Source organism: Arthrobotrys flagrans, assembly GCF_004000055.1.
Source record: "Arthrobotrys flagrans strain CBS H-5679 chromosome Unknown unitig_3, whole genome shotgun sequence".
Taxonomy (NCBI): domain Eukaryota; kingdom Fungi; phylum Ascomycota; class Orbiliomycetes; order Orbiliales; family Orbiliaceae; genus Arthrobotrys; species Arthrobotrys flagrans.
Window position 1 is genome coordinate 3415220 of NW_027137547.1, and position 22462 is coordinate 3437681.

The 22462-nt window shown below is 45.8% G+C and overlaps 10 protein-coding genes across 10 annotated transcripts; 5 read left to right on the forward strand and 5 right to left on the reverse strand.

Annotated features, from left to right (window-relative positions):
- Positions 1 to 1161: 1161 nt before the first annotated feature.
- On the forward strand, positions 1162 to 2926 carry DFL_002374 (D-isomer specific 2-hydroxyacid dehydrogenase; the record flags this gene model as incomplete). The annotated part of the gene is made up of 10 exons (XM_067631149.1): positions 1162 to 1164; positions 1300 to 1326; positions 1403 to 1474; positions 1551 to 1665; positions 1735 to 1862; positions 1925 to 1958; positions 2019 to 2325; positions 2396 to 2564; positions 2627 to 2699; positions 2763 to 2926. The coding sequence occupies 10 exons, from the start codon at positions 1162 to 1164 to the stop codon at positions 2924 to 2926; spliced, it is 1092 nt and encodes a 363-aa protein (XP_067493723.1).
- A 270-nt stretch (positions 2927 to 3196) lies between these two features.
- On the reverse strand, positions 3197 to 4552 carry DFL_002375 (uncharacterized protein; the record flags this gene model as incomplete). Its single annotated transcript, XM_067631150.1, has 3 exons — positions 3197 to 4014; positions 4078 to 4163; positions 4239 to 4552. 3 exons carry the CDS (start codon positions 4550 to 4552, stop codon positions 3197 to 3199), a joined length of 1218 nt encoding a protein of 405 aa, XP_067493724.1.
- A 411-nt stretch (positions 4553 to 4963) lies between these two features.
- On the forward strand, positions 4964 to 6794 carry DFL_002376 (uncharacterized protein; the record flags this gene model as incomplete). Its single annotated transcript, XM_067631151.1, has 5 exons — positions 4964 to 5137; positions 5196 to 6033; positions 6574 to 6635; positions 6689 to 6698; positions 6784 to 6794. 5 exons carry the CDS (start codon positions 4964 to 4966, stop codon positions 6792 to 6794), a joined length of 1095 nt encoding a protein of 364 aa, XP_067493725.1.
- A 330-nt stretch (positions 6795 to 7124) lies between these two features.
- On the reverse strand, positions 7125 to 9523 carry DFL_002377 (uncharacterized protein; the record flags this gene model as incomplete). The annotated part of the gene is made up of 8 exons (XM_067631152.1): positions 7125 to 7347; positions 7425 to 7503; positions 7558 to 7668; positions 7726 to 8134; positions 8196 to 8427; positions 8486 to 9242; positions 9316 to 9379; positions 9473 to 9523. The coding sequence occupies 8 exons, from the start codon at positions 9521 to 9523 to the stop codon at positions 7125 to 7127; spliced, it is 1926 nt and encodes a 641-aa protein (XP_067493726.1).
- A 1176-nt stretch (positions 9524 to 10699) lies between these two features.
- Positions 10700 to 12255, forward strand: DFL_002378 (uncharacterized protein; the record flags this gene model as incomplete). The annotated part of the gene is made up of 5 exons (XM_067631153.1): positions 10700 to 10751; positions 10850 to 11118; positions 11209 to 11441; positions 11846 to 11891; positions 11971 to 12255. The coding sequence occupies 5 exons, from the start codon at positions 10700 to 10702 to the stop codon at positions 12253 to 12255; spliced, it is 885 nt and encodes a 294-aa protein (XP_067493727.1).
- A 397-nt stretch (positions 12256 to 12652) lies between these two features.
- Positions 12653 to 13726, forward strand: DFL_002379 (uncharacterized protein; the record flags this gene model as incomplete). The annotated part of the gene is made up of 3 exons (XM_067631154.1): positions 12653 to 12874; positions 12957 to 13207; positions 13294 to 13726. 3 exons carry the CDS (start codon positions 12653 to 12655, stop codon positions 13724 to 13726), a joined length of 906 nt encoding a protein of 301 aa, XP_067493728.1.
- Positions 13727 to 14526: 800 nt separating this feature from the next.
- DFL_002380 (uncharacterized protein) lies at positions 14527 to 15341 on the reverse strand (the record flags this gene model as incomplete). Its single annotated transcript, XM_067631156.1, has 4 exons — positions 14527 to 14548; positions 14617 to 14866; positions 15102 to 15173; positions 15242 to 15341. The coding sequence occupies 4 exons, from the start codon at positions 15339 to 15341 to the stop codon at positions 14527 to 14529; spliced, it is 444 nt and encodes a 147-aa protein (XP_067493729.1).
- A 333-nt stretch (positions 15342 to 15674) lies between these two features.
- Positions 15675 to 16371, reverse strand: DFL_002381 (uncharacterized protein; the record flags this gene model as incomplete). The annotated part of the gene is made up of 2 exons (XM_067631157.1): positions 15675 to 15932; positions 16000 to 16371. The coding sequence occupies 2 exons, from the start codon at positions 16369 to 16371 to the stop codon at positions 15675 to 15677; spliced, it is 630 nt and encodes a 209-aa protein (XP_067493730.1).
- A 344-nt stretch (positions 16372 to 16715) lies between these two features.
- DFL_002382 (uncharacterized protein) lies at positions 16716 to 17717 on the forward strand (the record flags this gene model as incomplete). Its single annotated transcript, XM_067631158.1, has 1 exon — positions 16716 to 17717. The coding sequence occupies one exon, from the start codon at positions 16716 to 16718 to the stop codon at positions 17715 to 17717; it is 1002 nt and encodes a 333-aa protein (XP_067493731.1).
- An 811-nt stretch (positions 17718 to 18528) lies between these two features.
- Positions 18529 to 19138, reverse strand: DFL_002383 (uncharacterized protein; the record flags this gene model as incomplete). Its single annotated transcript, XM_067631159.1, has 3 exons — positions 18529 to 18627; positions 18697 to 18742; positions 18822 to 19138. 3 exons carry the CDS (start codon positions 19136 to 19138, stop codon positions 18529 to 18531), a joined length of 462 nt encoding a protein of 153 aa, XP_067493732.1.
- Positions 19139 to 22462: the final 3324 nt, after the last annotated feature.

Here is a 22462-nt window from a genome sequence, read left to right on the forward strand (position 1 = left end):
CGCTGGGAATAATCCAAAGATTTTGATATAGCTCACGACATCGACAATTGACGACTTGAGACTTCGAGCTCGAAATTTGATTATTTCTATATCGAACATCAAAGGTACGTTTCAAATTGAGCAATTGTAGATGCTATACAGTTAGCCAAGCCGAAGTTCAATGTTCGCAAAATACAACAACCTCTATCCCTCAATTGAGATTCAATGCCTATCCGAAAACTTCCACATTTCATTTTTATTTGTTGCATCCGCTGTACCCTAGCGCCTAGCTGTCTCAATGCATTGTCTCATTCTCTCGTGATAATTTTCGAAGTTTCTTCTTTTTAAAATTTTAGTTTATTTTACTTTTTTATTTGTGATCTCGCACGAAAGTTGCATACGCAATCGCAGTTCCCAAATTCCCATCCTGTCCGAAGTCCCTCCCCGAATCAACTACCGGCCTTCTCTGGGGAGCTTGCCCAGTTTACCCCGCATTTCGCATCTGCCGTGACGTCTTAGTCTGTCGGATGCACGGGATCCTAGAATGCAAGGCTTGGTGCCAAGTTTCGCCTAGTACCCTATGCAGCGTCGAACGTACAGCACATGTACTATGTACTGTACCACTAGGAACGCGGACATGCACCCTTCCACCGCACTTACGACTGTCAGAGACAGACGCAAGGGACCCTTCACGGAAGTTCATTCTTCTTGGTCCGTTACGGCTTTCCGCCAGAAGATATCACGTAACATTGAATAATACTTCCGCGGTAGCTAGTTGCGCGCAGCAAGGGATCTAGTTCCAGGGATGAAAGTTATGTTGCAATCAATAGCTTTAGCTCTGGTTTCTGTTGCTATTCGTAATGGGCCAAATGATTGCGATTGGACCCTTGAGAACCAGGAACACTCGATGTGTTCACAAGACGGCGAATAGCTAGGATCGTGAGCTGACCTTACTGTCCATTGGCCGCCTGGTGCCGTCTACGGAATTCCGTAGCTGCATGTAGATATCAGCCGGATTGAGCATCCATTGTAGCCCGGTTTAGTAACAGACAGTGCAGAGCAATTCAGCCAGCCAATCAATCAACCAAATCGACGCATATATATATCCCGACCTACAGGACGTAATATCCTTTCGATCGATACTTTTCTCTTCAGACTTTTCTTAGTAACTCAATCTTCAAAATGGTATCACTTGCGCGTTGTTTAGCCAGACCAGCCTTCCAAGCCTCTAGATTGGGCGCCCGCGTTGCCCCGCCGGCATATCGACGGTCATTGCTCAACGTTCAAAGCAGAACACTAACGACTACTTTCCAACCTCAGGTCAAAGTTCTTGCTGTGCTGTATGATGTGAGTACTCAATTGTATTGACTTTAGTTAAGAGTTGTGGTGGAACGACAATATCTAATCGGTCTGGATGGTATAGGGTGGAAGCCACGCAAAGGATGTCCCAGCTTTGCTCGGAACTACTGAGAACGAACTTGGAATCAGAAAATGGGCTAGTTTTTCTTTTCAATCCTCATCCTATACCAGATTTTTGGTTTGTCAATTGGCTGACTCTGTAAATATTATAGTTGGAGGATCAAGGACACACTCTAGTCACCACTTCTGACAAGGAAGGCGAGAATTCCACCTTCGATCGTGAGTTGGTAGACGCGGAAGTCATCATCACCACTCCGTTCCATCCTGGTACGATACTCAAAATGGCCTTTTCGTATAAAAGTTATTGCGAACGGTACTAATCGTAGTTTATCTCAGGATACCTCACCGCCGAACGTCTTGCGAAGGCAAAGAATTTGAAACTTGCTATCACCGCAGGAATTGGATCCGACCATGTTGATCTTAATGCTGCTAACAAGACGAACGGCGGTGTCACTGTCGCTGAGGTTTGTAGCCCTATAAGTAAATACTTTCAAGACGAATGATTACTTATTCAAAATTGAATTAGGTCACCGGATCTAACGTCGTCAGTGTTGCCGAACGTGAGTTTCATCAAAAGGATAGTTTTACGTGGGAATAATGCTAACAAAACTACTGTTTAGATGTCGTTATGACCATCTTGATCCTCGTCAGGAACTTCGTCCCAGCGCATGAACAAATCAGACAGGGCGACTGGGAAGTTGCCGCTGTTGCTAAAGACGAATATGATCTTGAGAACAAGGTCGTTGGTACCGTCGGTGTTGGCAGAATCGGAGAGCGTGTGCTCCGCAGATTGAAGCCATTCGACTGCAAGGAATTGCTCTACTTTGACTACCAGCCACTCAGGCCAGAGGTTGAGCAGGAGATTGGCTGCCGTCGTGTTGAGAGCCTCGAGGAGATGGTTGCTCAGTGTGACGTCGTCACAATCAAGTAAGTCTTCTCGACATTGATACATATCTCGAAGGAAATTTAAAAGATAAATGTTAACGTATATCCATAGCTGCCCACTTCACGAGTCGACCTTTGGATTGTTCAACAAGGATTTGATCTCCAAGATGAAGCCTGGATCGTGGCTCGTTAACACCGCACGTGGTGCCATCGTTGTCAAGGAAGATGTTGCCGAGGCTGTCAAGTCTGGCCATCTTCGAGGGTATGGTGGTGATGTTTGGGTAAGTTATATCCCGAATGTTAGATTTAAATTAGTGGATGCTAATATAAACTTACGTACTAGTTCCCTCAACCGGCTCCCAAGGAACACCCGTTGAGATACGCCCTTAACCCATTCGGTGGTGGCAATGCTATGGGTGAATATAACATGGGCATTCCATATATATACCATGAACTAGACTAACTTCTGATATCAACAGTTCCTCACATGTCCGGAACCTCTTTGGATGCTCAGAAGCGATATGCCGATGGCACCAAGGCTATTCTCGACAGCTACCTCAGCGGCCGTCATGACTACAGGCCTGAGGATCTCATTGTCCATAAGGGAGATTACGCTACTAAGGCTTACGGCCAGCGTAAGTGAAGGGTTTGATTATCATTTTGGAAAAAAATTACCACGGGAAGCCTGTTTAGGATTCGCAACGGCATCGGGAGTTTCACTGCTTTTTCAGAAAAATGAATTTCAAAAGACAATGGAAAACTTCCATGGATTTATGAGCGTCCAACTACATGTAGCCTAGAATCCCAGTAGTATACCGAAATGAAGATGATAGGTTTACCGAGATCAAAGGGATATTGTATCACCGTATGCGTGAGAAACAAGTGTAACGAAAAATGAAATCGGTAGCGGATTTCAATCATCTCCTTGCTCATCAACAACAGCATTCGGAACATCCACACTCATCGCACATTCAAAAAACTCCTCAAGCTCCTCACTAACGGCCTTCATTCTCTCCTTAACACTCTGCACCCCGCCTTCTCCATCCTCCCCTCCGTCTTCACCGCCAACAATTATCCGACCGGGCGGATTATCCTTTCCCGCTACAGCCATGATTACCTTTGTAGTTTCGGCGGCTAAAGCTAATTGGGCATTCGGCGTAAGATTCGGATACCGTAGTACTCGGGCAAACGGAGCTGCGATATCCGAGGCCATTGGACCTCCCGCATTAGCTTTGGGGGTATTCGAACCACTATGAGGTTTTACCGTAACCGTCTCTAACAATCTTCTGACATTCCCCGCTCCCGTCTTCGGGGTTAGGTGTTCGTCATCGTCATCGTCGTCATCTTCGTCCCCATTAGCAACCCTGTCGGCCTCTTTAATCACCTCCTGTCCCTCAATCGGAATCTCCGGCGGTAAGTGAACGGGATTTGTAAGCAAATATGTCATAATCGAGGGTTCCACATTAGTCAACTTGATATTAAACGGTGCAATTTCAAAAGCCAGTGCTTCTGTGAAACCCTCGACGGCATGATGTGCCGCTGTGAGTAGTGATAACCCTGGTGTTCCTGTTTGTGCGGCTAGACTTGTGAGGCAGATTATATGGCCTCCCGTACCTCTTTCCCGCATGCCTTTGACGACGGTTTTGACGATGTTGATGGTGCCGAAGTAGGATACTTCGAATTGTTCGCGGGCTTGCCATTCGCTGGTTTCTTCTATTGCACCGTAGTATGCTGGAGTGGTGTATTGTATTAATACCTATTTTAATAGGCTATATTAAGTACATTTAGACTTACTATGGCTTGTACAGCTAATAAGGATATCCACACGGCCAAATGTCGAAATTGCATGGGCCAAAGCCGCTTGACAGGATGTCAAATTTCTGATTAAACTCTGTCAGCAAAATCACACAACAGATATACGTATCGAAGGTCTTATATCATACGGCGCTACCTACTTCGTACTCAACGGAACCACCAAACACGCCGAACCACCCATACGACTCAAAATTCCAACATCCAAACTCTTGATATCCTCGGCAACATCTACCTTCGTTGAACCTTGCCCCTTCTTTGCGTTGTCTGCTGTTGCATTTTTGTTCCCATCATGGGAGTCCTTCCAAACTACGTACTCTTCCGTTGAACAACCTGCGACGATACTATCACCGTTACGAAGCGCTTGCCGTGCAATCGAGAATCCAAGGGGAGATGTTGCGGAAGTTATCAGCCAGATTTTCCCAGAGCCGGCTGGGGTGGAGGACATTGGAGACATGACATCCCGCAACCTGCGGGGTTTTGAGATTCGCAAAAGCTATCAGCTCAGCTCGATAGAATATTAAAAAATCAAGATGTATATTCTGTTTGAAAGTCGAGAATCGGGGACATTGTTTGGAAGGATTACTCGAAACCTCGTGAAGAAAACCCCCCCGTTTCGAAATGCTTTCGTGCAGACCGTGCCCGCCGTGGGAAGTAGAACAACTCAGTTTGCGAGAAAAATTACAACAAAATCTAACATGCATTGATCTTTCCTCCAAAATCTAAAGAGCTTCCAACGATATCGATACCATCTCAAGATCAGTATCACCTGTGGTACCCATCCTTCTTCACTGCATTCTCGCATACTTCAGACCTCTTTTGAGTATTAGCGGAGTTACGTAACTCGTTATCAACCCCCGGAATCCAGATGGCCCCACCACAAGCCAATGCAAGGACGGTGCAATACCGCAGAACCCACAATCTACTTCTGGGTACCCGACTTCTCTCTCAACGGGGCACACCGTCACCGTTCACACTCATCTTGGACAGCTTGGAGCAGTCTTCCACGCCTCTGGTGGAAGAATACATCACCCGAGCAAAGGTGCGAAAGGTTCTTTTCACCAAAAACCCCTCCTGCGAAGCTAAATATATTAACATAGTTACTACGAGTCAACATAATATACATCTCATTCACCACCCTCCGACCCCCGAAAGATGTGAATAAAACAATCAAAGCCCGTGGCAAATCACTGGATACCCTACAACGGGAGCTCATCGCTGCTACCACCCCGGCAGCCAGAGGCCAGCCGGACCCGACAAAAGTTCAAAACATGGTGATCATCGACTCCACAAACCACTTGGTATCAATATCCAGCGAAGAAGGTGCAAAAACCAACACGAGTCTTTCCTTCTTCCTCTCCTCCATCCTCGCCCCATCGGTCACAATCATAGCAACGTACCACACCGACATTCCCCGAATATCTTCAAGCACTACAAACGCATACAGTCCCGACCCACTGGATCTGCTAAAATACCTTTGTACGACTTTAATCACTGTTTACTCTCCTTCCCACATCTTTGCCCAAAAGCGGGCGTTGGATAAATCACTTCCACTCCCAAATTTTGGCCTCGACGAAGGAATCGAAGGGTCACTCGCAAGTCTTGGTTCTAACACCGGGTGGTGTGAAACTTGCGGTATTCACGAAAAGTCACGAGGATTGATATACGAATTGGAGCATAGACGAATGTCCGGTAGAGCTATGAGCGAGTGGTTCTTTTTATTATGTCATGCACCGTCGAAGAAGTCGAAGGAGAGGTTGATATTACTCGAAGATCATCCGGCTTATAATCCGACCATTGTTGAGGTTCCTTCGGGGAATGGAAGTGGAGGAGCGGTGGAGGATAGTGATCTTACGTTCTCGCTGGGGTTGACGGCGAAGCAGAAGAGTGATAGGGAGGGGGTGGTGTTACCGTACTTTGATGCACAGAGTGAGGAAGGTGGGACCGGGGGGAGGATATTGTATGTACCCGGAAGAGAAGATGATTGGGATGATGAGGAGGATGAGATATAGATATTTTGTTATGCTTGTGTATGTTTAAAAACTCAGTTTGAGGTTTGGCAAAATCCTAGGTCATGGGGAAACCACCTCAAGCAGACCTCAAATATCTGAACCCCGCCTAACAAGGCCATGCGTTGGGTTAAGCATCTCATGGACCCGATATACAACCTCAAGCCGCTCTCCCATGCGACTACCTGCAAACCCCACCAACCTGTCCATATTATATCATAAAAATAAACCCCACGTAGATATTCCCTCCCCGGCGGCATATCCATTCTACACGAAACCACGACAGCTCTCCGGCGTGATCTACACCACCCAACGTCAGCGTAACTCGAGTTCGTATTCATATTACAGCGGTGGAAACTACGCCAGCCGTTCGCAGGCTTGTTATACGCCTTGTCCGTATTATCTGTCGAACAGTAGCAGTCGGAGGATGGATTCCGGTAGGGGGGATACTAATATTAATTATATGTAGCAAATGAGAAATCGGCTATGCGTCCTAAGGTTTTCGACGAGATTGCTGAATCTGTTATCAAGGTAAGTTCGGTCCTTCAGCTCGGATCCACATTATATTAGCTAACGTTCGTAAGTCTTCTCGTCGTACGTGCCAACTTTACATATAAATTTATAATATAACGTTCGGGATTTGGGAACGCATCTAACATAAAGGAGTGGAGCTTGGTAGGTAGGGATTGAAGTATGGCGTTAAATGGGGGAAATATATACACGAGGGTTCGATTTATGAATTTAAAATGGATTCACTCGTGCGGAGGCGTATCCTATTTTCCCGCGCCATCTTTCAAGACTCGCGGATGCGGTGGCAATTTCTATGATTTAATTTACATTTTACCAGGTCTTGCAATCCAGGCCCTTCACAAAAGTCTTCTCTGCTACTATATTAATAGACGGTAAACCTGCGTCCCCATAATCCTAGTTATGCCATACGCTCTACCATCTAAATATGCACAGACCGAAACAAGAATTGGTAAGAACTATCCCATGCAGGCCCCTTTATAAAATTACAATTTAACCCGACTTCTTCTTCCTCTGCTTCACACCTTCCTTCGAACTCTCACCTTTCGTCTCCTTCTCTTCCTTCACTTCTGTCTTTTCCTTCCCATCTTTCTCTTCTATTGTCTCGGTTTCCTTCTTTTCTTCTTCTGATCCGTCACCTCCCTGACCGAATTCGTTGACACGGCTATAGTCCACACGGTATGACCATAGTTGGTAGAGGTAGATGAAGAAGATACTGTCGTTTTGTTAGATCTCATATTCGGTGTACGAAATTTTGTTTTTTTAAGAAAAAAGAAAGAAAGAAAAACTTACACATCATCTCTAAGTGTTGCAATACGATGCAAGGTCGGCATCTTAATGGTGAAGGCGAACAAATCATCAACGAAAGTGTCTAAAACCGTCGTATTAGTAAATCATCTCCTTTCCTCTAAGGGAATATACATACTCAAGAATTTGTACATCATGGTCTTCCGTGGCATGTGAGCCACCGACTTGAGACGATAGTTGATATACAAACTGGGCACCATCATCAAGAATCCGTAGGCATATACGCTCCCTATTCCACCCATTAGACACTTCCCCACAGTTTTTTTTAGCAAAAAGAACTACTCACCGACAAGCGTCGTAATAATAAAGCTATACCAGCTCTTATGCTCCTCATAAACCAAACTATACCCCGCGTACGCCAACAACAACGGTACCGCAACGATCATCAAGTATTTAAACGCAATCTCATCATACTCCTTCGTCTTTTCCTCGGTTTCACTGAGTTTGTGTTTATCTTCGAATTGGATTTTGTAGCCGATTAAAGTACCGGGAGCCTCACGGATTCTGACGTTGACGACCGTGGTGATTTTCCATGCTTCTATTAGGATACCCGTTCCTTGGCCGAATAGGATCATCCAGGATGTGCCGTCGGAGTTGTCGATGAGGTAGAGGAAGATGATGAATTGCATGATTACGTTGCCGAGAATGGTGCGGAAGGAGACGCCGACGTTGTCTTTTTTGTTGCGGAAGTGGGACTGTTTTTACATATATATTAGGGCTCGAGGGTTCCTAAGATCGGAACCAAAGAGAACTTACGATATCGCTCTTGAAGGCTAACATTTCGAAGACGGTGTGAAGGAGGGAGACGATGACAGTAGTGGAGAGGAGGTAGATGTTGGTATCGATTAGGATACGCTTTACTTCCTCTAGTTCGGCTCCCTGGGCGTTGTTTTGCTGGGCTTGGATCTTGAATGCCTGGTCCATGGAGGCATAAATGCTGAATTTCCAGTTTGGAATGTTATAGACGTTGATGTGCAAGTCTTGCGTCCTATTTTATGAGGATTAGAACTGAGATGGATATCACCGGCCCTAACGAATAAGCTTACTTGACGGTATCGTTGATTGGCATCATATGTTCCTTCAGGAGCCAGAAATCATTGACAAAGACAACCGGATAGAACCAACTGTTCTTTCCGTACAGGTCACGAGCGCCGTCTCTTTCCAAACTATAATGTTGTCGCATCGCCGGGTGCATATTGGGATACTGCTGAGGTCCGGTGTTCCCAACCATATTGATGGTGACATTTGGATGCCAATAAGTACCAACGGTTGGCCCTTCAGTCTGTGGTTCCGGTTCGACTTCCTCCTCGACTTCCTCTTCTTTATTCCCTCCCAAAAGCTTCTTAACCTTAACAACCTTCCTCTTCGGCATAAACCGGGTAAGCAGTTTGTATTGCGCAAAACTATTCGAAGCATCATGATCCGTAATTCCGTGCTTGTGGACATAAATAACGGCCCAAAGAGTTCCGTTATGTTGAACTTTGTCGCTGAATTTTACGGTGGTACTGATCCCTCTGTTCTCGCTAAAGTCATCCATCTTGTAGTTTTCCGCGTGGAAGACGCGGTTTTGCTGGATGATTACGGGATCTGCGAGATTGATGCCACCGGGGTGTTCGGTAATATAAACGGAGATGTCAACCGGTTGGGAGAACTCCCAGAGAGGGTAGATCATGTCAGGTACGCCTTTGTATTCATACTGGCCGAGTTCGGAAGGGTCGAGCGGAGGGGCAGGATAGACGGGAGCAGCCTTGTTGGCGGCTCCCGGGCCTGGCTTGACCCATCCCATCTGCGATCCTATTAATTCTGCATTTTTTGGAAGAGGTTCTTTTCAGTCTTTGAAGCTTCTGGAGAGTTGTAGATGGGTATGGTTACTGACTCCATGCGGATTGGAACGCGATGACCATGATGATGCTGTTCACAATTGTCCTCCACATTGGCGGCTAGGATGCGAATTTCGTGTTAGCCGAGTATTCAGAGCTCAATCGATGCCTACTACGGTTTAATTGTAGATGCTGGAATTATATCATCCATACCTCGTTATTTTGCGCCGGGCCCCTCTGGGGTTGACCTTGGCCGGGAGCCATCTTCGTGGCTTGTCGAATCGATTCCGCGATGTCCGGAGATAATTCGGATGAGGATCGAGTAGACGCGATGAAGTACAGGTGTGTTTATCGATGGAGCATCTGGGATGAAGTCTTGGTCTGATCTTATCGATAGTTAACGTTTACGTGGAAGAAGAAGCAGCCCTTGACTTGGGCTTGGGAGCATGCAAGGGTCTGATGCCATGCCGTGCTACACCTCTTAGTTCTAGTTCCACCCAGCTCGTTTCGGCGAGAATCCCGACCGTTGAAAATGAATTCAATGCAGTCCTTCCATCACATGCTTTGAATATCAATTCTAACTGTTCAATCCAATATATCCCTACTTACATATCCCCACGGGAAAGAGAAGAGTCGGATTGTGTTGGAGTCAGGACTAAGTAATTGTTACCTAACAGACCGTCTGGCTGGCGTCATTACAACCATCCCAAGACAGAACTCCTCCACCGCAAGTCTTTAAACCCTCCGCTTCTCTCTTTTTTCTCTCCTTCTCCTCTCCTCTTCCTTCTCTAGCTTTCCCGTCTTATCGTTTAGTAGATTACTTCTTAGAAATACCAATACCTAGTACACAGCAGACTTCAAGTATTCACCTAAGTACTTTATACAGGGTATATTGATTTGTATCAACCGGCGGCAGCTCCCCGGGGGTCTCCGAAAAAACTTAACAATCTCTCTCGTCGTTGCTTTCAAATTAAGAAAACTTATATATACCTCGTAAACCCCATATAAAACGAGGGAACTCCCCCCAGCCGGGCAGCTCCAGATCTCACTCGATCCATCATACGATCCTCACTTTTCCTCTGCGCCTGTGCGGGCGATTCAGGCGATACCCAGTCTTCATCGAACGCCCGACCTGCCCGATTACCTGCAGTGCTAAACCCAACCCCGGACAACCACAACCCAGCTACTATTGCAATTGCAGTCGCTAGTCCACATAACCACAACCTTGACGGTGACGAAATATCTCATATCCACCACCAGCAGCAGTCGTCTCCTAGTGCGAATTCAAATCCTCCGCCGGAGTATACTCCTAGAGCATCTATCGCTTCAACGTCGGTCCCTCATCATACCAGACACCATTCCGTTCCTTCGATAACCGGTGAACAGAAAGATAGCGAAACCGAATCAGTTGATAATAATAGCAAACGAAAATCTAGAAGGATGCCGGCTGTTAAACAAAGAAAGGTTGCCATCGTCGGGAGCAGGGCCGTTGGTATGCACCTCTCTTCTTTTCTTTCGTTCTTTCTTCCTTCTCTGTTATATATTAAGTATTCGTGGTTGAAACGAACGTATTAACGGTGAGGTGAACAGGGAAATCCTCCCTAACCGTCCAATTCGTCGAAAATCATTTCGTCGAAAGCTACTACCCAACCATCGAGAACACCTTCAGTACTGTCATAAAATATAAGGGACAGGATTACTCCACCGAAATCGTCGACACTGCCGGTCAAGACGAATATAGTATTCTCCAGTCAAAACACTCCATTGGGATCCATGGATATCTCATAGCGTACTCCGTTACCTCCAGACAATCGTTTGATATGGTCACAGTCATTAGAGATAAGATTCTAAACCATCTTGTAAGTTCTTTTCATTCTTTTGTAAATCAAAACCAGCGAGTAGTGGGAAAACGGGTCTGAGGCTAATCACTTTGGTACGGAGAAACACAGGGTTCAGAATGGGTCCCGTGTGTACTGGTCGGTAATAAATCCGATCTTCACATCCAACGACAGGTATCACCTGAGGAAGGCAAGGCACTCGCCGAGGAATGGAAGTGTTCCTGGACCGAAACCTCAGCCAGACATAACGAGAACGTGGCAAAAGCGTTCGAATTGTTGATCGCGGAGATCGAGAAGTCTCAGAACCCGGCGCAGCCCCCTAATGGTGGGAAGTGTGCGCTCATGTGAGTTCCGACTTTCGACTTTGTATGGGATTGAATTTCTGGGCAGTTTCGATATGGTGTTATTATTTTGTATTGGATAGGATTTTGGTCAGTTTTTTTTCCTTCTCAGTTGGTATTTCGAAACGTTCGTTCTGTGCCGGCAATATACGTATTGCTGGAGTTTGCTATATAATCCCTGCCGATTTCTCTTTTTATTCGAACGCGTAGGCGAAAAGGAAAGGATTTAAATGGAGATCGATTGCTTTTCATGTTTTTTTGTTCGTTATGGGGAAGCCTTGTCAACTTTTGGGGAGTATGCTTGATATTGTCCGACACCCAGGCTTGGAGTTTTAGTTGAATTTCTTTTTTCCCTCATTGGGCTACCCGACCAGAGCCTCATGACTGTTACCAAGATGCTTGGAAAGAGGCTCCGCTATAGCTAGATTAGGTCAGCTGATTTGTCCTGGTCAGGTGCGTTATACTTTGTATTGCGACAGAATGAACAAAAAAAAATGCGTAATGAATACCAGCTAACACCGCCGGCGGGAAGCGTCATATTATCAAGTCCCAAACGCATATGTGTGGCCGACAGCCGCACTGGAAAATTGACCTCGTAGACCTTAAGGCCTCGAGTTTACCCGTACCCACCATAAATTTGGAATTCGATCCCATCTTGACGTGGATACAGACTCTGGCCGAGCCGTTGTGCAGTGCTGGGCCGGGCTGGGCTAAAAGCGAGTGCTATACGGAGTACTCTGTCAGCCTTGGCCCTGGTCGGTTTGTAGCTTTACCGGCTGCGGACCATACTGTTTGCGGTGGATTCCCCGCTATCTAAACCGACTCTTGAATTTCAATGATCTCAGAGCCCCAACCACCCCCTGTAGATATTCCTTGGAACGGTAGCTTGGTTTTTTTTGCAGTTGCTGCGCATGACTAAAGGTTCATTGGGATCTGGCTGGCATCTCGTTATAAAAATATCTTTTATTCCTGATTTTTTGGGAGAACTTCATGAGTCAGTCATTTCGTTAACTTGGGAAGAAAAAAACCACATTATCAACACGGATAGCTAGCATCCGAAGAACCCAAACCTCTCGATTTTATCGGAACTGATCTATCAAAAGATAAAACCATTAAATTCCTGATTTAAAAATCTACAATATATATACTGAGCCTCCATCGAATCTTAAGAGGGAGACCCCCCCAAAAGGAAACATATATAAATCTTCAAAAAAATGCGTCGAAGGACAAACGGCTACGCCGGGGGGGACGATAACATACCGACATTCAGAGTCCGAGGACGATGGCTAGCCATCCGTTACCTCCAATCCTTCTGTTGTCTATTCGTCCTACCCTTTTTTACTATCACCGCCAATTCTCGATCTTCCCGTGCCGGATATGCCCCCAAATTTATCCATCTTCCCGGGGGATGGGGGTATATTATTGTTTTAGCTTGCGTAAGTTCAAAATATATCCGCGATTGACTTCTCGGTTCTGATTCGAATTTCAACTGACTAATTTCAATCTCGAAATACATAGCTATCATTCTACGTCCTCCTCTCGGGTGCCTCGGTCTTCTTCATCTGTTTCAATGTAATCCTCTCCCCGATCGAAGGGTTTGGAATTGATGTATTCATCTTCGCTCTCTGGGCTGCATCTTTAACGGGTACAATAGTAGCCCAGATCAACTTTTCGAAGGCGATAGCTGAGGCACAGAGTAGGCGGATTACGACATCGACCAAGTCGAGGGTGGGACTTTGGATGACTTTTATTTGTTTGGCGATTTGCATGTAAGCATAATTCCCTTTATTCTTCTTTGATTTTGCATAAAGTTATAAAGGTCGAGGTGGAAACTAACATCTTTTTGTTATTACAGTACGACATCAATCTACACAACCTACCTCTCATACCTCCAATTGGCCGAACACCGCCGAAAACTCCACCAACGACGGTCCCTCGAATCCACCGTCGCCCTCGTTCCCTCCCCTTCATCCCCAGTAGCAACCACCACCCCATCAACCCCACAAACAGCCGCAAGACCCGTATCCGTAGCATCAAGTGTCTGGTCGAGAATCCGTCCTATCTCATCTTCTTCAAATTCTATCCCAACAAGACAACGAGACGAAGAAGAAGAAGAACCAAAGCCGGAAGAAACTACGGGGCTTACCAGAGAACAGATTATTGCGGAGAGAATCGAGGCTGCTAGAGCGCCGCCGACCTATTGGTATGCCACTAGTAGTCAGTCGAGGGGGAGTGTAGCACATGACCCCGAAGCCGGGGATGAGACTTTGCCGTTGTATAGGCCGTAAGGTGTGGGAAATCTCGATGGGTGTTGCTAATATTGGTGGTGGTGATGGTGATGATGTAATTTTGTCCTTTACGAATCTTATGAAGTGGTACTATATCTACATACACGGGGTTATGGCGTTTTTTCTTTTATTCCTTTGATTCTTTATTCTTGTTTAATTTTTAATTTATTTTGGGGACTACGAAGTTTTTTTGGTTGCTTGAACTTGGAGTTGCTTTTGGGAGGCTGAGGGGAAGTACGGTTTCACCGGAATACCTGTATATAATAAACAATTGCTGGTAAATGTCACACTACCCAAGTCCTCCAAACCATACGTCACCGTGTATACCATCTACAAAACAGTAGGAGATTACGTATGCAAAACATCCATCGAGGTATTTTCTGTCTAGCCTAGATATAGTGTTAAGTTGAACCTATCTTTGCCTTCCCTGTATTTAAGTATATAGTACACACGAGTCCCACATGCATCCCTGTAAAAACGGAATATACCTTTTCTTCGTCAAAGATAAACAAATGAACTACCGAATCGTAACGCCTTTCCCGTGATTAACCCTGTAACAGTTTCTTTGCAAGCCCCCCTTCACCGCTAATAGGATTTCGCCGAGGGGAAAAGACTCTAGAACTAGGGGCCCCGGCGATCCTGTTCTGTGTTACAGGGCGGAGAGATATCCCCCTATTTGAATCATCGTTAATTGCGGCGGCCGGGCCAACGGTTACATGTAGTATTTTTCTGGTATCCAACAGATAACCGTTGAGAAACATTTTCATGTAGAAAATACCAAGAGCATGAAAGCAGCCCGTCTAATCGCTCGATGCGCAACCACTATATTACGAACCACATTTGTCAGAAACAAAAAATATAAAAAATAAGAAGAAGAGAACGAGGCTCACTGGCATCCACAATTAACACACTCAACCACCGTTTCTTTCGACATCCTCGCCTTCGGAACACGGCAAATACACGTCGATCCAAAATTCGTCTCCTTGGTCTGAATACACTTCAAACAACATAGCTTTTCATACCCTTGTTTCTTCCACTTGGCGATAAGCAGCGGGTCAGCATATTTATTCTTTAGAAGCCAGTCGTAGAGCTCTCTGCTGATTCCCTCTTTGAGGTACATGTCGTAGATGTAACGGGAACCTAGGGAGAAAAATGCAAAGTGTTAGATGACGGATGTTCCGTTTATTTTTGGTCCATTTTTGGCAACGGGGGGTTCCGTAGAGCTCTTGCTAGAGAGAGAGAGAAAGACAAAAGATCTCGCAATTATATAGGGGAGCTCGAGAGTGGCGATAACGGACGGGTCGGGAAACGAACGCACCTCATGCTCGTTCCCGTGGGATAGAAAGAATGGTAGGAGTTTTGATTCCCTACGTACGTTGATGCGAGATCTGGAAGATAGGCCATAGTACTTCGTTCCTGCGTTTGCCATCGTGAGGCGCGTTTTCAGCTACTGCAGAGTTAGTTTTTTTCTCCCTCCCATATGATTGCTTAGGGAAGATTGGGAAATCAACGAACCGTCTTTCATCTTGTTCTCGAATTCGAGGAGGGTGTCTTCGATGTCCTCGAAACCGTCCGGTGGCGGCTTGCGCTTGTTTCGTGTGCGGATTGGTGGCATTTTGCGGTGCGGGTTTGGATTTGGATGTTGGAGTGGTAATGTTTGGTGACGCAGTTGAGATGGGAGGCGCGACGGTCTTTGAAATCAATTTCAATGTCACGTGATGAGCTCCGTCAGACCCTTTTTATAGACTTCTACGCCACAATTAAACGTTTAAGATAGAAATACTATTTTCATATGGGTGATCTATATACACAGTATCTAAATGACAAAAAAATGGACCTCGTACTCCAATCAAAAATCGAATACCATCCTCTGAACGCCTGGCCGTAAAGCACTTTTTCTGATCATATAGAAAGCTTTTTGATGAAAAATAGATGTCATGAAAATGATTTATGCAGCGACTTTGTTCCCTTCGGACTTCAGTCTATTTCTAAATTCATCGATGGCGTCCATATCCGTAGCATCCAAGCTCTTTTGGGAATACTCTTCTTTTAATCCGTCGGGGAGCTTTGAAACGCACTGGTCTAGCGCGAGCTGGTGATTCCTGACAAAGCTGCTGATTGCGTAGAGGGCCTTTGATCTGACATCGGGAGCAGAGTCGTTTAACGCCAGGTGGACGAGTTTTTCTACACCTTCGGTTTTGTGGAACTATTTCAACATATTAGCATAAGACCGAAATACGTTATAAAAAAAGACGAGGTGACAAAGAACCCACCTGATCCTGACTCTTCTCATTATTCTGCACTGCAGTCCCAATACACCACGCCGCCATAAACCTCATCTCCTTCTCCACCTCACCCCGCAACTGTCCAACCAGCGGTTCCCAAAGCTTCAAATTCTCCAAATTATTCGCATTATCGAGATTCTCCACTAACTGTTCTAGATTATCGAAAGCGATTTCTCGGTTTTCGAGGGTGGCTGTGGGATCGGTGATGCATTGCATCGCTTCTACCATCATTTCGGCATCGCTTTTGCCGCCCATGAGGAGCTGGGCGAGGGCATCTTGGTCCAGACGTGGGAGTTGACGGTCTTCGCCCTCTTGTTCGGGTGCGGAGGCGGCGACGGACCAGGCGAGGACTTTTTCCATGGTGGTGGGGTGGATTATGTAGTAATAGTGGTAGTAAGAGGGATGCTGGTATTCTCGAGTGCTTGATTATCTGTATTATCGAGAGGAAGCAGCTTTATAGCTTCCAAGTGCAAGCAGTAGCAGCAGTAGTTGTGGTGATGATGAGCTCAGTCGAGAGATCTAAATCTAAAATTTGAGATCTCTCATCTGCCAAGGACGACCCTTCCAGGGTGTTCCAGAACCTTCAACCTCCAACCAACCAACCAATCCTTGTCCGTCGCAAATTTCATCCTCACATCTACACATCTACACATCTCCACATCCACATCTCCACCCAAAACAACCGCTACTCCGATAACAATGTCATGACCTCCACCACCAAATCCAAAAAGAAGAGAAAACCAACCTCCTCCCTCCTCTCCCGCCGCCAAAATGTACCTTCCACCGCCACAAAATCCTCAATCAACCCTCTCCCCTCAAAACTCTCCCGTACCTTAATCCGTTCCCACCACACCACCCAAAAACGTCTCTCCCAAGCAATCAAACAAAACGATACAACCGCAATCTCAGAATTAACCTCAAAACTCTCCACCTCCGGCGGTCTAGAAGCCTACCAACTTGCCAGCATCTCCGGACAATCTTCAAAACGTGGTGGTGATAGTTCAAAAATCCTTGTAGATTGGTTTATTGAACTTGGTGTGCCGAAACCATCTCCCAAATCCCATGATGATAATAATGATGGCGATGGGAACAGCAGTGACGACGGAGGGTTATCGAATTATAGACTCCTAGAAATAGGTTGCCTATCACCTACAAACACCGTACACTCCTACTTCCCAAAGCCCCAACGAACATTGATGGACTTGAACTCCTTGCATCCAGATGAAATCCTCAAACAGGATTTTATGAAATTCCCAGTACCGAAGAAAATAGACGATGGATACGACATTATTTCCTGCTCGTTGGTCCTAAATTACGTACCAACGCCATCAGGCAGAGGAGATATGCTGGGCCATATAACTTCATTCATGGAACAAGCGCTAGAAAGACGTCGCAAGAGGTTAGGATTGATACCAAAGAGTACAGGCACAAACAAAGAACCCACGGGTACAGATTGGACAAGTAACTTCCCGGCGGTGTTCCTTGTATTACCGGCTCCGTGTGTCACAAACAGTAGATATCTTACCGAAGATAGACTGCAGGAGATAATGGTATCCATGGGGTACGAGATGGTTAGAAGAAAATTGTCTCCAAAGTTGGTATATTATTTATGGAAATTTGTTGGAGGTGGGAGTCGTGAGAAGTTTAAGAAGACGGAGCTATTGCCCGGTGGGAAGAGAAATAACTTTGCCATTGTGGTGGAGTGACAAAGAGATGTATGATTGGAAGAGCATGTTGGATATGATATCACGGCGTTAACACTCGTTGGTTGTTTCGGTGTACTGTGGGTGTAGTTGATAGATGTATGTACGATGGATTAATATACAGCGTTGCATACGATGATGACGATTTATAGCATCAAGGGTATTTCACAAATTAATACTGGAAAGTATTTTCTCGAGGAAACTAAAAAAAAATGCTATTCTCCACTTCCAGGGCCGAGAGAATAAGGCCCGACCAGCTTGATAACTACAAGCTGCGTAGTTCCTCAAATACAGATGCACATGCACACTCATCCGCTAAAGTACTCGAACATGTTGCTAAGAAAACAATAGCTAATAACAATAAGGCCCCCCGTAATGAAATAGCAAATGAAAAAAGACACCAAATGATACAGTGCGACAGAAGAAAGCATAAAGGAGAGTCGTTTCAGTCGTCACAGTTGTTAAACAAAAATGCAAACGGTCGAAAAGGGAAAAGAGGAAAGGAAAAATAGTTGCAAGAAGGGGAAAGGTATTAAATAGATCCCGACGAATGTAAAAGTGAAGGGGCAGAAGCCCTTTCCTAAAAGCTTGATCAAAAGCTCCCCGGATGTAATGATAAAGGAAGGCGAAAAAAAAGAAATATCCAAGCCAACGGAACAAAAAGGATAACGAAAAGTTCAACAAATGCCGCTCTTTATCCACCAATTTGTTCTGCCGATAGCATGGTCAGAATGGTATGGGGTGTAGAGGATGGAAAGTTATGAAAGAAAACGATGTGGACATGCGTGTAATCGGTTTACGTAGGTTTGGAGTGCTACTTTTGTTGAATGCAAAACATGGGTATCTCAAAAACGCTGCAAGGAAAGAAATGGTTTGATCCAAAACGAGCAGAGAAATTTGAAGCCTGTTCCTTCTGGAGCAAAGTGTTAGGCACCGTGGTGGCATTAACAAGTGGCGGTGGGGTTGAAGCGCTTGTACGAACCTTACTGGGTAGGCGGTGTAGCGTTTGTGGGGGAGTTAACCGGCCTCTGTTCTACCTCATCGTACGACTTGACACTATCATAAGGAGGCGGTACCGAAGAAGGGCGTTCAGAGGTTTCCACCAACCTACTGGAGCTGACGATACGGGTCGGAGATGGTGTTCTGTCGTCATATGTAGAACCGAAGCATTTTCCCAGGAAAGCCATAAAGCAGGATTGCTTTTTTCTTCGCCCGGAGCCGGAACCACCTCGTTGAGCAGTCATAGCATTTTGTCGCTGATAATTGGGTGGATTCCTGCGGCGGTTGACCTCCTCGGCTGTGATCTCACCACGGAGAACTGCCTCCCATTCTGGTGGTAGCCCGGTAAAACCACCTGTTGTGTGATCGAATCCAACGTGGGTAACATGGTCGAATTGGTAGGGGGTACCAACCTCCATGGCCATTTTGTCGTCTGACATTCGAGTTCCGATTTTTCGAAAATAAAATTGGGAATATAAAAAAAAAAGCTTGCTGGTCGAAATCCAATAGAAAGTAGAGGCTGAAGAGTTATAAAGAGTCGGATAAAAGTCTAGAGACCTCGGAGGTACGGAACTCTTCTAGAACTAGAACGGTCGGAGCGACAGAAATAGAGTCTTGTGCTAGGCAATCCACGCAACAGATCAGAGCTCAAAGGACCGAAGTGTCGGGTCAGGGACCGGGTTGGAGTTGACAGTTTGGTACTGTTGGTTTGTTGGTCCTACAACAGTTGCTGCTGGCTAGTCGATGCGCCTTTGAGTTGGCAGTAGATACTAGTGCAAGGAGCGTCAAGTATCCTCGAATCGGCGGGCGTGATGGTTATAAAGTGACCCTGTGATAACGCCGAATTTTTGTGTGTACCTTGCAGGATCAGAAACCGCCAACCAGACAGACCGTCAGTTATTGAAGGGAAATAAGAGAGATATCCAGCCGACACTGTCGAACGAGGAACAAACGGATGGAGAGAAGAAACTGTGAGAATCAGGAGGAGGAAGAGAGGTCGGGCCTAGAGAAAAGGATGCTGAGGGACTGTGATGATATGGAAATCCTGTGGGCAGGCCCCCCAGTCTGTTTGATTGGCTTTGAGTCGGGCTTTCCCGTATCCGTCCCGTTTCCTAACAGCTGTTCGCTTGGTGCTTCTGTCTGTGGATCGTGTGGACCAGGACTGATTGTTTCAGCAATCTGTAAATTTCGAATGCCACAAAACGTGCCTGTTAATCTGTTTGAAAACGGCAGTTCGTAAATCTCTTGAGGTTTGAATGAGCCGAAGAGGATCGAAAAATAATTTCAAAGTTTCAAGAGCAGCCGTCGAGAATGAGTACCCCTTGGAAGAACAACGTCCCTGTGTGGCTGTGAGTATACATTCAAGCCAAAAGTGTATAACACAGCGAAAACGGTTGAATCGTTTGCAAAAGAATTGAAAGCGTTCCTTATTGATATAATCCCTTTGTGGGAATATCGAAACGGCCTGAGCGGAACCAAAACTCGATTCAAACGGGCGAAGATGGGGGGAAGAGATGAGGGGGAGATGAGTACGAGAGTGTTTTATTACCTTGGAGGAAGCAATAACGGAGGGTTTTATTGCTGCTAAAAGAAAAGGAATAGGAGACCAAAAAGAAGCTTAACGAGATCTTATTGTAGTTTGTCTAAGATAAATAAATTTGTACTATCGATAGGTATCCTACCGACGTATGTATGTAATGACAAGAAAGATGATGTCGGCGAGAAGAAAAGAGGAAGAAGAAAAGAGGCGGCGGATGCACAGTTAATGAGGAGGAGGAGGATGGGGGGCCGGGAGTGTGTTGCCGCAGCGGATGCAGCAGTATATGTATGTCTAAGTAGTATGTATAGACCTGCAGACGTTCAAACTAGTACTTGCTACTACCGCCTACTTGGGTAAAGTAAGTATGCTATTATACCCGATTTCTTGGAGGAGGAAAAGAACAAGATCGAAGAAAGAGAGAAAAGAGAAGGGCGGGTCTGGGGAGGGGGGGCTGAGAAGGTTTTTATCAAGACAGTCGGCCTTCTTTGCAGCAAAGCAGTGAAAGGTGCAGAAACAAAATCCTACTAAAGCACCAATTCAATACACTAGTTATCCGAGAACGGCTGGAAACAAATAAACGGAGGGCAAGGAATATTACGGCGGTGGGAAGGGAAGTAGGCGTTATGTATGTGGATCTATGTGAGTATACTATACCTTCGGATCCTACTGCTCAATATTTGTAAGAGGATGGCTTAGTTGAGATATCAGAACAGGAGGAGTGCCTTGGTTCAAGGCGCTATCGGGTGGGAATGACCTTGTCTAATCCATAACCTCATCGGCAGGTCAGGTTTCCATGCCGGGTCCGCTTAAAAAAGGTACCAGACTCGAGCTGCTAAGATGTATCCGGCTGTCGCAATCCAATGCGTACCTGATCATCTACTGCCTCCAAACCAAACCAGGATGGTGTGGAACGATTGCAAGAATAAAATGCCAGGTACGTATACATAATTACTACGCCAACCCAACGGGCATAGTATACATACTAACAGGAAATAGGTCTCTACCGTCTACTACATATCAAGAAGGAACCAGCTTGGCTATGGTCATCATCCATACCAAATGTTACCCGGCAAACTTCAGCCAGGCTGCTGTCCTTTTAACCCGTTGTACGGTTCTCACAATGCTGTCGAAGAAGAAATATATCTGACACGCGGGAACCCAGAAAGACCAGATGATTCGAGTTTTCTTATTTTTCCCCCCCCCTTCTAATCGTTAGATGGCGGCGGAGCTTGTGCGAACAGGGGTCTAGACAGAGTGTGGGGACGGCCAATTGCCCTTTGGCTAATTCAACGGGGTTTTGCAGTGTGCCTGCTTCATCTTCAGATGGAAATCTAATCACTCCACGAGCTTTTCACGAGCAAGCTTAGCTTACGTACCAACGGCATATAGCCTGATAGATTTACTTCGAACTTCCCGTCTCTTTGGAAGCACACCGACATGCCTGCCTGCTTGCTTCTACAACGCAGTAGACGAATATCCCAGGATGTAATATTTTTCCTGGGTTCATTTAGAACGCTTGTGGCGGGCTGGCGAAATCTGCAAGCCCCCGACAATTGACAAAAGGACCACCAGATGGTACATTTCCTTTTCTTCAAAATCATATGAGGAAACTCGGTACATGTACCTCTGCAGTTTTGTTTCTTTGGTACCTGATCCAAAATAGAACACAGCCATCGACACGACTATGCCCGTCTTCATCGTCAGTACAGACGGTGCCTTGGTCCCTTGACATGATGCATTAGCTTTCCCTCCTTCCGAATTCCCACAATTCTTTCTAAACATAACCCACATCAATCGCCGCCCATCTTTCTCCTTCTGGTTACCCAAGTGGAGCGAGGGCATCCCATACAGGCCAGCCGGTGTCATGTCAGCGAAAGACAGAAGAAAGGCAGCGATCAAAGTCCCAATGGTGCATGTTCTTATGTTTCACTCTCCAGCCGCAAAAGTTTCTTACAAAAAAGTGTCAGACTCAAACTCAAACAGCTGGATCTCACAATAGGATTTATTCCTACAGGGTTGCATTTTGGAAATTTTTAAGTCAGGAACGATTTTACGAGAACGTTCTTATAGCATTGCGCAAGTCGATCGAGTCCACTAGATAAGGCTAGGGTACGGCAGCCGCTCATGACGGCAGCCTGTCATGAGACCCTTTCAGGTAACCCCGATCATCCATGTCAAAACCAAAACCAATCTGCGAGCTTGGTTGAAA